This window comes from Crocuta crocuta, unplaced genomic scaffold, assembly GCF_008692635.1.
Source record: "Crocuta crocuta isolate KB4526 unplaced genomic scaffold, BGI_CrCroc_1.0 scaffold273, whole genome shotgun sequence".
Taxonomy (NCBI): Eukaryota; Metazoa; Chordata; class Mammalia; order Carnivora; family Hyaenidae; genus Crocuta; species Crocuta crocuta.
In genome coordinates this window covers 6,891,854-6,907,228 of record NW_027529425.1, presented here as the reverse complement: position 1 = coordinate 6,907,228, position 15,375 = coordinate 6,891,854, and the positions used below count along the sequence as shown (strand labels likewise).

The window sequence follows — 15,375 nt, the reverse complement described above, 5'->3', positions numbered from 1 at the left end:
GCGTTGTTCCCCAGAGGTGTGGGGGCACTGTCCACTTGCGGGGTGGGTGCGCTGTCCCCAGCCTCCCGCCGCCCTCCCGTTGAGCTGACCTGGCCGCCGCCCTGCGGTCATTAACCTGTGGTGGGGTAAGCGTGGGGCCACACGGGCGGGTTCCTCCTGCGTCCTGCGGGGAGGGGTAAGGGGGAGAGGGAAAGGAGGCCGACCGTGTTTTCCTGGATCAGCGCGCCTATAGCTTCCCTCCTCTTTGTGATTACACAGTTTTTAGTAAGTTCTGGAACTACGCCTAAGTGTAGTTATAAGGTCTGCTGTCAACGCTTTTGGACACTTGCTAAAAACGTAACTCCCCGGGGTACGGAAAGGCTCCCGGAAACCTTACAGGAAGGCAGTGGCCCCCAGCCTTTGAACGCCCACCTACCTGCTCTGGTAGCAACAAGTCCTGCCATAAACACCTCAGCTCGGGTCTTGGGACCATCTCTGGGGAGTCCACATTTAATGTTCACCCCTCCCACCCCAGATGCCCTCCTCTGAGATCTCCCTTTTAGCTTTGAGCTGGGCAGTCTGTCTCTGGCATCCAGGAGGGCAGAAGGCTAGGAGCTGGCCGCACAGACCTCTGTGAACACAAGAGTAGGACTAAAATGGCTCTGACCCTGTTCCCAGGCTGCTCATGCATAATGGGGACTAGATCCCCTACTGTCTTGGCCGGGTCTAGCTGGGGCACCTGCTGGGAGCGAACAGCCACCGTTCGTGGCCCACTGCACAGCTCCTTAAGGAACCGCTGTGGGGCCAGCTCTCCAGAGCACAGGCTCTGCTATCTCCCTGAACGAAGCAGGCCCCTCAAAAAGTAGCTTGTAAAAAGCGGAGCTTGTACTTGGGGAGTGCTTGCCAGGCCCCTCACACACGGGGAGCTGGGCTGGAGCAGTAAGCCCATGGCCCATGGCCCCACACAGCTCCTGCCTCCCTAGTGGGCATGGAAACACTCAGAGGAGAGAGGAGGACAGCTTTGGGCCAACTCGTAACTGCCAGGGTTGATCCGGTGTGCCTGTAACTGAGTGCACAGCAGGTGGATGAGGCAAGATGCACCCACCCGATGTGGGTCCTATGGGCCGTGTTGGCCTGTGAAGATTGGCTGTACCTGTTACATAACGAGAAAGGGACATACTTGCAGAGATCACTGTTGGGAAATCCACCTGTGTGCTTTACAGGTGGGGAGAGGCTGTGCCGCCTCCTGGGGCTGGGGGATGAGGGGCCCCCCCGTGGCATCCGTCCATGGCCCTATGATGTCATTTGGAATCCTGAAAAAATAGCTGCCACCTGGCCTTTAACGGCCCCAGCACACAGCAGGGCCATGTCGTGGGGCAGCAGGGGGTGGGGGCTGAGTCCTCTGCGTTAGTGCGCGTGACAGAACCATGTTCCTTCTTCCTTAAACAGCGTTTCCTGGTTATTTCCCCTTGCTCGCTGCTGGCTCAGAGCCTAAAGCCACTTGTATAACTGGGCAGCATCAGGCTGCATCTGCCCACAGAGATCTCAGGCCTGGGAGATACCACCTGGACATCAAGGAGCAGAAAGGCCCTCAGTCTAGATAAGAAGTTGTTCCCAGCGCTGCTGGGAGCAGAATCCAGTGCCCTGGGGGCCCAGGTGCAAGCATAACACCCCTGAGGAGCCGGACAGGGTGAAATGGGCCAGGCGTCCCATGTGTCCCCTAGCAGGCCTGTCCTGGGTCCCCTTCCTCCCATACATGCCTGTGGGGGTGCGCCCAATGGCTTCCCAGTTTTAATCAGAACCCAGCACACCAGCAAGCAACTCAGAGTACAAAGAGCCAATTGGTTCCTCCCTTGGAAAGAACCAGATCGGGGGCTTGGAGCAGCCTCCCTCCCCCGGCCCCCCAGGTTAAGAGCTCACCTAGTTAACAGCTGGGGGCGATTGGGGAGCCCAGATGGGGTGCCAGTCCTGCCCAGAGTCTGAAATGGAAATGGGAGCCCTGATCTGTTTTCAGGCCTTTGAATTTCTGAGGGAGTCTCTTTTTGTTTCTGCTTTGCCCTGGCCTGGTGTACCTGGAAGGAGCATGAGCCGCACACCAAGTCAGTCAGGAACAAAAAAGCCCAAGTAAGTAGTGTGCCCACAGACGCAAGAGTGTGTGTCCCATCTCCTTCCAGGGAAGGGAAGCCGGGGGCCTGGCACAGGCGCCCCGCTGGCCGGGACCCGGCTGCCCAGTGGCCGTCCCCCACAGTCCTTCCTGAGCCGGCAGACACGCCTGCTCTCTTCCAGGGAGAGAGGGAGGCCGCTCTTTGTTTATGCATCTCCGCCAGGTTGCCTGGCTCACTCGCTGCTCTGCAACCAACAACAGTAAGACGCAAACAACTATAAAGATCCAAACAACCCACCCGTCTAAGGAGTGGTTTCTCATCGTCCCCCCGCGCCCCCCCAGAAGGTGCGCAGTTGTGGCAGGAATCAGTGTGCGCAGGCCCTCTACACTGAAAACCTGTGACAACGCCTGCCTTCCTGAGTGCCTGGCTCCTGCCAGCTGGACGTTAACTGTAGCTAAAGCCTCTGCCCATTATTACAAAAGGAAATAAACATTCAGGAGTCATTTGCAAAGCATTCTGATTGTTCTAGAACATTCATCTGAAGTTGAGTCTCACGGTGCACAGCAAGTTTACATCAAATAGAAACAGTCCCAGGACCATCAGCCAGGCTGGGCTGTCTGCCCGCGCAGGGTGCACTGCCTGGGCCTCGCTGCCCCATGCCCGCCTCCAGATATCTGGAGACAGGAGGCCCTCCCGCTCTCTGCTGCCCCTTCTACTGCATGGAGTTCTGGTGCTCCCCTTGGGGAAGCTGTGACCTGATGATCCTCCCTAGCCAGCCAGCCAGGCTTCTAGCACAAATCTCCCTCCTGCCTGCCATTCAGAGAGCTCTGGGCAGGACTGGCTTGGGGGGAACGGCAGTCAGGGAGGGCTCCGCAGGGCAGTGATGCCAAAATACAACTTCAGGGGTGAGTTAGCACTTCCCAAGTGAACGGGGAACCGAGGAAAGGCCGTCTTCACCCCCACCCGGCCCTGGCAGGGGTGGGGGCAGCTGCCCAGCACCGGTGGGCCCCATGCCAGGGAACAGGATTTCCTGGTAATGGAGCAAGGAAGCCAGTGAGGTTTTAGTGAGACCAACTCAGCTAGCTTTCAACAGGCTGACCCCTCTGCTGGGTCTTCCTTGCGGCCGGGTCTGTGCGCATGCAGGCAGGGCTCCCAGCAGGTGTGACCCCTGCCCGTCCCCGCGGCCACCACCCCCTTCCCACCTAAGGCTGCTGCTCTGACCCACTCACTGCTGGCATCTGTCTCCATGGAGATCACGATGTCCCTCAGCCCCAGAGTGGAGCAAAGCAAATCCCCGTTGCTTACAGACACGCAGTTCTGATGGCCCGGTTTTCACCATCTTGGACTCTTTGAAAAGGCACAGAAAGAAAACCAAAGTCCTGCCTCCAGATGCTTCTAACAGGCAGCCTAACCGGCGGGTGGGCCGTGCCAGCAGTGAAGAGGAGGCTGGAAATGAACGGACTGGAGCTGCCCCGCATCCCAGCTCGTCTGCACACTGTGAGCACAGGCGAGGGAAGACGTGTTTATGCCCCAGTTTGACACTAGTGTCCGTGTAGTCCCCAAAGCCCTGTCCCGGAGCCTGTGAGCTCGCTCCTATCCCCAGCGGCCTGTGCCGGGTCTGTGACTGGTGCTCACATGCACACCTCCCTCCCGGCGGGTCTCCTCTCCCCGGGTCTCAGGTGATCGACTTGGAGTGCAGCTTCATGCACCAGCTTTCTGGGCACCCGGAATGCCTGGGGAGGGGGGTGTGGGCTTGCACCAGGTCCCATGATCTCCTAAGCTGGGGAAACTGAGGCAGCGTAGAATCTGCTTAACCAGCACCACACGGCGGGCAAGTAGAGCCTCGCCCTGCAGGCCCCACAGGGCTGTCCCGAGAACTCACTGAGCCAGGTCACGGGCACTGACTGCGCCCCCACTGCAAGGTGCCAGTCTCTGCGTAAGCCGCCTCCTTTCCTGTGGAGGTCCCGCTGCACAGTCCCCCGTGTCGGGCAGGAGTTGGGCCAGGGCGGTGCCTGAAAGGAGAGGCGTCGAGGACTGGTGCCTCCTGCCTTGCAGATCCTTCCTGCAGCCCCGCTGTGCTGTCCCCGCCTGTCACCCTCCATCACCCAGGCCTGGCCACCACCCTGCTGCTCTGGACACTAGGCCACCGCTGCCATGGGGACTGTGCCACCCAGGCTCGCACCTGCTCTCGCAGCAGGGCCTGGCGGCCATCTGAGGAGCGACCCCTACGGAGGTGGCAGGCTCAGGGCCCAGAGCAGAGGGTGCTCCCAGGGGCCTCCAGGCCTGCGAGCCGCCTGGCCATTTCCACCTGCTCGTGCCCCGGGCCGGGGGCAGACAGCCCTGTGACGCTGCTGTGCTGTGCTGCCAGCCCTGCCGGAGTGCTTCCTGGCCCCTCACCAGGGGAGCCCTCAGCCTGAGCTGCCGAGGCTTGGAAATGGCAAGTCCAGGAAAGCATCTTCGTGTAAAATAATGAAGTCCAGAGGCTGTCTTGGAAGTAAACGGCTTTTCTTCTATGCCTGAGAGCACGTGAGTGAACGATTGTCACCCAGCTGAGGACACGCTCTGGAAACGAAGTCCCTAGAAACGGGGATGGGGCCTCCCAGTGGACACTCAGATAAAACGGCCGCCCGTACGTCCACTGGCCTCTTGTTCCATCCTTGACAAGCACTCACTTCCGCTGCCCTGCCAGGGGTGGCTACGGATATCACAGTGGCCCCTGAGGGGCTGGCCCCAGGTTCCCCCGTGAGCCCGCAGGGAGGCTCGGATAGCAAAGCCGTGGCACCAAGTCCATAAATGGAATGCCGGTGTCGAACAGGAAACCCTGCCCTTGGGGCCTCGGCCCAGCTCTCCTCTCCAGGCCCCAGAGGTGACTGTCCACACAAGAACGCGGAGCACAGCTCTGTTCCCTCCGAAGGCTTCCTGCTGCTGGGCCGGCCTCGCTCAGGTGTGCCCCTTGGCCTTCGGACCCTCGCGCGGTTTCCTGGATGAACAGGTCATTTGTGACTTCTAGCCCACATGGGGGCCCGCCCTTGGACGCGCACTCAGCCAAGCTGGCCCAGCCGCTGAAGGGATCGTGGTGAAGGCCGGAGTTTGCTGAGGGCTCACGCCTGGCAGGGGGGAGGCTCGGTGCAGCCGCCTCCCAGGCCAGCCCCGCCGCACGCTCCGGCGCCTGCTTCTACCAGGCTGGCCTCCCCCCTTGCAGTCACCTGCTGGCCCCACAGGCCTGGATCCTTGCTGGGGAGTGGGCACTTGAAAGGCTGGCTAGGCCCTTATGGTGTGGAGGCTTTCTTCTGAGTGTAATTAGAAAACAAAACAAACAGAAACATCTCGGAGAGAAAGAGGGCGTGTGAGTCACCTCTACAGGAAAGCGAGGATGAAATCCTAACCGGGATTGTCTGTCCTGGACAGCCACCAGCAGGTGTGCGGTCACCGGCCTGGAGAGCGCCTCCCTTTCCTTGCCCGGCCCAGATACCGGCCGCAGGGCACTCCTGTGGCCCCCGTGCACTGGCCTGTCACCACTTCTGGCCGAGCAGAGGGCGGGGGCCCAGCAGTCCTGCTGCCACCATTCCCAGGAACGTGCCGGGGACGTTCTGTGGACCCTGCTCTGTGGACCCAGGCCAGCTGGCAGTCTGGGCTCACCGTGCTGCAGAGAAGCGAGTGCAGACCCATCTCAGACCCAGACCTGTGTGCTCCTCGGCCCCAGTGGAGCAAGGTCAGGAAGGGGCCCCAACCTGCAACACCCACCCCGGGAGGAGGGGAGAGGTTTGGGGACAGAAACCAGCATTCAGCTGCTGGGACAGTGGGCTGGCAGGAGCAGGAGTTCACAGGGGGCTCCTGGCGCAGGCCCGTGGGCACAGCTATCGCTGTGGGCGTGGACACAGGACCTGGGTGGACTAGTGGGGTGTCAGTCCTGAAGGAATCTGAAGGTGGCTTTGGGAGGGTGGAAGCAGGCCCAGGAGAGGCAGAGTGGCACCGAGGGAGTGGGAGTGGGAAGGGCAGAGCAGGCCAGGCATCTCTGCCAACAGACCCTTCTTGAAAGGGCTCCAGGGCATGTGGAATAGGAGGGCAGGCCCAGGGGCCAGGGAGGAAGCAGGGAGCTCCGGCAAGGAGGGGCCCGGGGTTCCTAGCAGGGAGGTGTGGTGACAGGACCGGCCTGTTTGTAGAGCCAGCCTGGACGAGAGGCCCACCGGGGTCCTCTCTGGCCCTGACCCCATCAGCTGAGAGGGGATGTGGCAGGTGACTGGGCCTAGAAAGTTGGGATTATTGATCCTGCCATTTGGGGAGAATGTGGCAGATTTGCAAATGAAAGTGGGTGGAGAGCAAGCACTGGGGGCCACTGAGCACTGGCCTGCGCACCCCTGGAGAGGCTGCCTCCCTGATGTGTCCCAAGTTCCTCTTTCCCCGAAGGAAGTGAACTGAGAGCTGGCAAGCTGGAAAGGTGGTCTGAGGCCTGTGCAGGAGGGCGGGAGCCAGACCATTGTTCCCAGGTTGGCCTGCTTCCCAGACAGCCTGAGGGGAAGTTCTGTTCCCGGGCTCCTGGACTTGCAAAACCAGGGTGCACAAAAGGGAAGTGGAGTCACTGCAAGGCGCTGAGGACGAGAGAAGGGCGGGCCAGGAAGGGGGCGGGCTTGGGGGTGTGGAGGGATCTGCTGGGCTCCCAGGTGCAGAGTTGACAGGCCGCACCTCTGCCCACGGTCTCCGGAATATCCATGTTGATTGTGATGAGCACCACCGGCTGCAAGACCTGAGCACACTTTTCTTACTGGTCTCTCCTGCTCACTCTCACCACCCATGAAACGCAACAGTTCTGGCCTCCTGTGCATGTCCACCGTGCCACGTGCCCATGCCCTGGGACCCATGTTCTGTCTGTACGGGGTGCAGGTGAGCGGGTCTTGAGGCAGGCGCCCGGCCCTCCGGGAGCCTCAGTGACGGGGGCACCGTTCCCCTGTGCCTGGGCCCCCACCCTCCCACAGACTGGGATGAGCTTCAGCAGATGCCAGACGGCTGCACCTGTGGGGCGCCCTGAAGGTAGCCAGAGCAAAAGGACGAGGCCTGACGTCTGCATCTGGACCACGGCCGCCCGTGTACTTGACGTGTGTGGGAACCACAAACGACTCTTGCTCGCGAAACAAAGTCGCCGGATTCGGTATGGATAGGCTGTTGGCGAGCAGAAGCTTGGGACTGTTTCCAGGCTGGACCCAGCGCTGACGCTCACCCCCTGGCCACGCATCAGGCCGGCTCACACGCACACACAGTCTGGACAAGTGAGCCAGGGCCACACAAGCACGTGAACTAGGAAGGAAATTCTAAACAGACTGTCTTCCATGTGATGCTTTCCCAGGAACGGAGCTGTTCTCAGCCCAGCGCGGCCGCTCGCCAGCAGCCCTTCCCGCGGTCCCACAGGGCAGCCGGCCCCTGGGCCCTGTGTTCCACAGCGACACTGGGAAGACCCCCCCACTCTCTTCCTGCCAGTCCTGAGCCTGCCCCTCAGCCACTGCTGCCCCTTCAAAGAGCCGTCGGCCATACCCCAGGGCAGGCAGCCACGGCCCCTCTCCATGGTCACTCTCACTCTCAGCGAGACCCATGTCCTGTCCTCGGTGGCCACCTAGCTTCCTTGCTCCAGAGGAAAAACGAACTTGTCAGTGCAGAAGCCCAGCAACCTGAGTGTCTGGAACGGCCACATGGGCTCCAGATGAGCCTCGTTGCACTGGCCCCGCCACTCAGTACAGGCTGGCGGTGCAGGGAGGAAGGAAGCGGCGCTCCCTGAACTGGAGCGACAGGGCAGGAGCCTGATCCGACGGTGCCGGCCGGCCCTTCCAGGCACAACCCTTGTTCTGTGAAACTGGCTGTAAACAGAGATAGGGAGGGGCCACCGTGCCTGCCAAGGGAGGCAAAAACCGAGTGATTTACTGGAGGAAAACAAGCGTGTGCGTCCACACTGGGCACCAAGTGCGCACACGCACCCGCGCAGGAAGCCAGCACTGCAGGGCTGTGGCTGATAAGCTCCCGGGAGTGGGGGGGGTACGGGTGCAGACGAACACAGGATCCGCTCCGCCGTCCTTGGCTGCTCGCTGACGGGGTCTACGGCCCAGGCACACAGAAACATGGGGCTCGGAATAAAGGTAAGCAGCCTGAGGCTGGGTGCGCTGATGGCTCCGCTATGGCTGTACTGGGGACAGGCGGCTGGGAGGGGCCGGGCCAGTGGGGACACCCTGGGTGGCGAGTGCCAAGTGCCCCGTGCCAGACTCGCCCTGGGAGGGAAGACTGCTCCCTGAAGCCAGGAGTGTGAACCCTGGGGTCCTGCCCGGGCACCTAGAGTGAGCAAATACCCCACGTGAGGTCAACGCCTGTCTTAAAGATGGCGGAAGGCCCTTCCTTTTCTGCGGCTGCGGTTCCCCATCTCGGTCTCCTTATGAGGAGGGAGAACCTTGGACAAATCAGGCAGACCTGACGGGCCCCTGGACCTGTGGGCTGAGCACGGCAGGGACGGATACTCTAGGATGGAAAATGTCCACAGTGGCCACAAGAATGCGAGTATTTCCTGGGAACCCAAGGCCCATGAAGTCTGATGGACAAGCTCCCTGCAGCCACGGGCTCCTGCTCACTGTCCTGTTATGGCTGGAGCTGTGGTCCCGTGTGCAGGAGCCCAGGTCGAGAGGAGATGGCACTTAAACTTCCACAGCCAGTTCCGGACGCGCTCAGGAAGGAGAGTGGAAACCAGCTGTGTCATCAGCTAAAAGATGACATAAGAGCCCCCCCCCCCCGCCAGCTCTCTGGGGACCCGAAGCTTCCTGCAGGAGCCACAGGTGTTCCAGGAGCATGCCATCAGCCCATGCCCCCGCTGCCTCCCCTCAGGACCCGGCTCCTGGGGTGCAGAGCGCCCACCTGGGCCAGAAGCTGGGGAGCACGATCTAGATTTAAGGACCTAACCCCCGCCATGGATAACAGTGGACACTTCTAAAAGAGATGTAACCAGCACGTGTGGGCAGAATCTGGCCAGCCATGCACCCAGCAGTGGCCTGACCCCAAGCATCACTACCGTCTGACAGGCTGTTGGGAGGCATTCATGAGAATTACGAAACGTCCCCACGGACCTGATGTCCCTGAATAGGAGCTCATGTACCGCCTGCCCGCCCATCACAGCCGATGCAGACATTCCTATTGTGGGGAACCCCAACCTCCCTTTGGTTCCTGGTTAACCCCCGATGCCCCATGGCTCACTGCTGTGACCCAGCACCTGGCACGGTGGTCAGGCCAGATCAGTAGGTAAACATCTGTGTTCACCACCTGATCCCCCCACCTGATCCCATCCCCACCAGATCACCTCATCCCCATACCTGACCCCCATCCTCCCCAGTCCCCTTCATCCCCACGCCAGGCTCTGGCCTGCAGCACAGCAGCAGGTGTGGGCAGGGCTTGGGCCCTGAACCCCTTCATGGGCTGAGGTCCACCACCAACAGTAGCAGGGCTGGCTGAACCCTCGACCCCCAAGCCCAGGAAATGAACACTTGCTTTGCATATGTTCGTCCAACAGGAATTATTAATCCGAGAGCAGGAGATCGGGATGGGCCGAGCTATGTTTCGAGTATAAGGTTTTCCTCCAAAGAACTGTAACGTGTGAAGAGTGCTCTTTCCTCGCGTGTGGGTCCTCCCAGCCCGCTGCACACCCACGCCTCCCAAGCGCTTGAACACAGGCCACTGGGTTGCACTCCGGCTGAGGGGGGCACACCTCTCCGAGGGAACCCCGGGCTCCGTGAGGGGTCTCCCCACACGGCTCATGGAGGCCCCGTGGTGCCCAGTGGAAACCAAGGCATGAGCACCTTGGCCCAGGGTAGCCACCCCTACTCTTCCTCGGTGGGGCTCCCACTGCCCGGCTTGGCGCCGCCAGCTCTCCCGGCTCCGTTCAAGGCGCACCTGTCACACGCCAGCTGTGTGCCGACACCACTCCCCAGGATGCAGGTGCAGCGTGCTGCTGCAGCCCAGGTGGCAGGAGACAGGACAGGTCTCTGGCCACCAGACAGCAGACGCAGGTGTGGAGGCTGTGGAGGGCCACCCTGTGGTAGGAAGGCCCATATGCACCATAGCCCCACGTGCTGCCCACAAGCTGCCCTGGCCAACCCCTCAGCCGCCCCCATGGGCACCTGATTTTCTAAAACCCCATTCAGGAAGGAGGCTGAAGAGGCAGTGGCCACGAGACTTGCTCAGAGCTGCCGGGTGGCGGGGACAGGACTGGAACCCGGGACACGGGGTGGGGGAGCCCCGCAGTGTTCCAACGGTAGAGAGGAGCCGGACAGGAGGTGGTGCAAAGCCTACCGGAAACAGCTTCCCTGGCGGGTCTGCGGGCAGACTGGCCATTGCCCAGCTCTCTCTCCAACATAGGCTAAGGGAGGCTTGCCACAGCCGTCAGGGTCAAGGCAGCCCTGCATCCTCACTGACCCAGCTTGGGGCTCACGGCAGCCCCAGGGACAGCAACTTCCCTCAGAACACACACACTCAGCATGGAGGTTTCCAGAAAGACCCATGGTCCCTAGCTGCTGCCCCTCTAGGTTAAGGTGCCACCTCAGCATCTCTGAGGAGCTTGCGGGCCCGGGATTCAGCTCGAGGACCCCGTCTAACCTCCCGCTGCTTTCTCCTGCAGCTCGCCGCCATGTGGAGCTGCGGCCCGCTCAACGGCACGGGCAGCACAGAGGACCAGCTCCTCTGCCAGCACTTCCACCTGGTCCTGTCTGTCTTCTCCCTGCTCTACCTGGTGGTCGGCGTCCCCATTGGCCTAGGCTACAACGCCCTGCTCGTCCTGGTCAACCTGTACGACCAGAGCAGCATGACCATGCCCGATGTCTACTTTGTCAACATGGCTGTGGCGGGACTGGTGCTCGGCGCCCTGGCGCCTGTGCACCTGCTAGGCCCCACCGCCTCTGGGTGGGCCCTGTGGGGTTTCAGCAGCGAGGCCCACGTGACACTGCTGGTGCTGTTCAATGTCTCCTCACTGGTGACCACGTACTCCACAGCGCTGCTCAGCCTCGACTGCTACATTGAGCGGGCGCTGCCGCGCACCTACATGTCCAGCGTCTACAACACCAGGCACGTGTGTGGCTTTGTGTGGGGTGGCGCCCTGCTCACCAGCTTCTCCTCCCTGCTGTTCTACATCTGCAGCCACGTGGCCGCCAGCGTTGTTGAGTGCTCCCAGATGCAGCACACGGAGGCCGCCGATGCTATCATGGTGCTCGTCGGCTACGTGGTCCCTGGCCTGGCTATGCTCTACGCGCTTGCGCTCATCTCGAGGATCCGGAAGGAGGACACGCCACTCGACCGGGACGTGGGGAGGCTGGACCCCTCAGTGCACAGGCTTCTGGTGGCCACCGTGTGCACGCAGTTTGGGCTCTGGACGCCTCACTACCTGACCCTCCTGGGCCACACGTTGCTGGCCTTGCAGGGGAGGCCCGTCGACGGGCGCCACCTGGCGGTCCTGCTCTTTGCTAAGCACCTCTCGAGGTTCCTGGCCTTCTCTAGCAGCTGCGTGACGCCGCTCCTTTACCGCCACATCAGCAGAAACTTCCCCGGCAAACTCCGGCGGCTGGTAAAGAAAATGCACTGTGGGCGCCAGAGCTGCACCCCAGACCAGGCAGGGGTGCAGCAGGTGGTGGCGTAGAGCCAGCTGCTCATTCACAGCCGCTCTCTGGGCCGGGGTCCCAGGGCTGCCGCCGGTGCCCCACCCCCGCCGGTCATTGGACTGGCAGTCAACAGTGTACGCCCTGGAGGCACAGCCTGGGCCCCCTCCTGGGAGACCGGTGACTGACACTTAAACTGGACGCATAGCATTTTGTCACTGTCGCTCTGTCACACTCTTCCCCAGGATGTCACTGAGGCCAGGATGAAGAACGGCACGAGGCGTGTTCTCTCTAAGTTTTCCTCTGTTCCTTACAGACCACTCTCAGGCCAAGGCCGTGCCTTCCATGGCAGGAGGGGCCGGGCATGAAGAATAGCTGCCTCAGCCCGAGGGGGGCGCATTGCTCCGTCTTCCGGGGCCACGCCCGCAGTTGCATCCTCAGCTGAGCCTCCGCCACCCTAGGTTTCTGAATGAAGTCATGAGAATCCAAATCCAGTATTTATACTCTGTGCCGTTAAAATACTCGATTTTCTCTCTTTATTTTTGTTTAGAAAGAGAGATTAGTAGAAGTCACAAAAGTATGAAAATGAAGGAAACAATACAAAAGGGCACCCCCTGAGGAGGGGTGAAGAGAGGCGCGTGCTGTGCCACACGCACAGGCGATGTGCACATGTTCCAAAGGACAAAGGACGGGGCCGGCAGTGCAGCGGGCCTTAGACGGAGAGCCCTTAAGGAGCCCTCCCTGCCTGCCAGACACACCCAGCACCCCTGCTGCACTCACGGGTGACACCCGCTGACTGTTTTTGGTAGAAGGCAATTCCCCAAATGTGCACCAAACCCCACAATATAAATAAACCGAACAAAGGAAAACACGGTGAGGATTCCTAACCAGAAGCTGGAAGGGACCACGCAGGCGGGAGCCAGGCCTGCAAGACGGAGCCGGTCTGGCACCCGGGGCAGCCTGCTTCGCCAGACGCAGGGGGGGCCTGGGTCCTTCTGTGCCGCGTCCTGTCAACACCTGCTCGGGAACTGTGGCAGCAGAAGCCCCTTGCCTCCTCGACACCATCCGCTCACCCACACGCCGATGTCACGGGCCTGCAGCCCCCAACTCCAACTGTGAAGCCCACAAAGCTCTGAAAACAGGAAGATTATAGTTTCTCAGGTTTGCAGCAAATCCACTCAGTAGCAACCCTGGCCTTGACCTGAAGTGGGTTGGGGGCAGTTTTCTGGGGAAAGACGAACTAGACTGTGACTATGGGGCCCTGCCCCGGCCCCACGGTGCCCTGTGACACGTGGCACGCTAACTGTGCACACGTGTGCACTGCAGAGAAGAGGCAAACTAGGTTGTCTGCTGAAAGAAGCTGGAAGTAGCCACATCCCTTAAAGTACAGTTTGCACGCCACCCCGAGCCTTCTTGTGGGGCTATGGTCATGGAGTGAATGGCTGGGGCTGGTAGTTTGGTAGCTTGCCTGCTTTCAGGTTTGTGCGTCCAGAAAAGAAGTATTGTCGCTGTTGTGTTGTCGTTGCTCGGCAGGACCCTGTATTTATTTATTTATTTGTTTTTACCTCTGACTCCCACCTATTTCTCCCCCCTGCCCCTGGCAGCCACCAATCTGTTCTGTCTCTGTGACCTTGGATGCTTGTTCTCACGGATCCCAGAGACATTAGGTCACACTGGACTCCTCTTCTCTGATTTATCCCACTTAGCGCAGTGTTCCCCAGACCCATCCGTGCTATCGCTCACACCGCGATTCATGGCTAGTATCCTATGGTATGCACGTGCGCACCCCATCTTCTTCATCCGCTTGTTTATGCTCAGCTGCTCTGTGTCTGGTCTGCTGTGAATCATGCCACAGTGAATGTGGCTGCAGATGCCGTTCTGAATTAGGTTTTTGTTTCCTTTGGGCAAATACCCAGAAGTGCGATCATTAGATCACAGGCAGATCTGCTTTTAGCTTCTGAGGCACATACACCCAGACGGTCTCCTAGACCGGCTGCACCAGCCTGCCTTCCCATCAGGGTCATGAGGGCCCTTTCCTGCACGCCCCCGCCAGCTCTGTCCTCTCGATGACGGCAGCCTACCAGGCGTGAGGGGTCCCACTGTGGATCCCATGTGCGTTTCTCTGATGAGTGATGCCGACCACCTCCTCACATCCATGTGGGTCATCTGTGTGTGTTCTTTGGGGAAATGTCTATTCCAATTTTCTGTAATCAGATTTTATTTTGCTACTGACTTGTGGGAGTTCTTTATATATTTTGGAGACTAGTCCTTTATCAGAGATATTAACATACTAACTTTTGACAACCTGAAAACTTAATTCTGACACATGTGGTCTGAGGAGAGCAGAATGTGGCTCGATGTTCTGCCACAACCCACTTGGGGAAGTCGCCCCGTTTGGTCCTGATCTCTTGGGAGATTCAGCCCATGACTCAGTCACCATCATGTTTCTATCTGCAGAACATACCCCCTCCAGGATGATGTGACTGCCTGTGCAGAAACAGGAAAATACACTGGACACCAGGGCACAGGTTCTACCTGCCCCTGGTAGCTGTGAAATTCTGGACAGGTGGGGCCACATCTACTTCCTGGCCAGTAAATCGGGGGGCAGTAGAGGAGTTTCTGGGTTGCTTCTGTCTGTGGACATGCTATTTCTACTGAGGGACGCAGTGCCCTCTGCTGCCAGTCTTCAGGTGCTCCAGGGTGTCCCCNTGGCGGCCCCCCCCCCCCCCCCTCCTCAAGCTGGAGGCTGCATGATGGCAGGCAGTCCCGGGCTGTGGCTCCACTTGGGAAGCCTGGGGTTGGCTGAGCGAGTGGCCGGTGCAGTCAGAGTCTCCCGCACTGCAGCTATGGGGCCTCTGACCTCAAACATGCCTACCACCGCAAAGTCTGTCCTCTCACGGCGGGTGGGGGGGCAGGGGCCAGGGTCAGGCCAAGGTCCACCATGCCCTGCCGGGCTCTTGGGTCAGGAAACCAGCACAGTTCTTAGTGGACATGGGACCCAGTGGGGGGGCTGGTTTGTGGCAGCAGTGCTGTTTAAAATAAAAAGACCCTTTCCTTGTTCATCTGTTCTGCTCTTTGCTCTAGAAAGAGCTCGTAGGAGAGAGGGAGATCCCAAGAGCACAGAGCCAAGAGGCTGTCTCTACCCATGGCCTGGGTCCCTCACCTCCATGGGGCTCCCCCAAACGGAAGAGGGGCTGAAAATCACGGTCTTGTTTTCACTTTCTCAGTGGCTTTGGCTGCAACCTGGCATGTTTCCAGGTCCTGAGTGGGTCCCACTGCCGGTGACGGGGACCCCCAGGGACAAGTGGCAGGCTGGGTCTCTGGTGCAGCCCCTTGCCTCTCATGGAGACCCCTCTGCTGCTGTCTTGGCCTCCAAGCTCTGCTCCCTAGGGGGCACCTCTGCCATCAGCCCCATGTGCCACAGAACCTGCTCTCCACGTGGCACTGGTCCATCCGCACTCACCTGGGGTGGCCCCGGGGGACAGAGCCTGCCTCCCTGGTAGCGCTGCCTCGAGCCTCTGCCCGCGTGGCCCAGGACGCGGAAGGAGTTCTAAGCCGAGAGGAGAAAGCTGGCAGCCTGGGAGTGCAGCCCTGTATGTCCCACGTGCTGCGCAATCCAGATCTCTCCCTGTGCAAGGCTAGGTTATGAGGTCATTGATTTTGTTATCAATCCTTATTACATT

The 15,375-nt window shown here is 60.2% G+C and overlaps 2 protein-coding genes across 6 annotated transcripts in view; one reads left to right on the top strand and one right to left on the bottom strand.

Annotated features, from left to right (window-relative positions):
* Nucleotides 1-14,394, top strand: part of GPR146 (G protein-coupled receptor 146) — a 16,424-nt gene extending 2,030 nt beyond the window's left edge. Inside the window, exons 1-2 of one of the 3 annotated variants that reach the window (XM_077758789.1) lie at nt 2,919-3,581; nt 10,723-14,394. In XM_077758789.1, coding sequence (XP_077614915.1) covers nt 3,474-3,581; nt 10,723-11,733 — 1,119 coding nt within the window. In that variant the 5' untranslated portion in view covers nt 2,919-3,473 and the 3' untranslated portion in view covers nt 11,734-14,394. Of the gene's footprint in view, nt 1-2,918; nt 3,582-7,917; nt 8,207-10,722 lie in introns of those variants that run through there. The other 2 variants (XM_077758790.1, XM_077758791.1) reach the window with 2 other exon arrangements.
* CHLSN (cholesin) overlaps nt 1-15,375 on the bottom strand; it is a 110,018-nt gene that overhangs the window by 35,815 nt on the left and 58,828 nt on the right. The window lies entirely within an intron of this gene.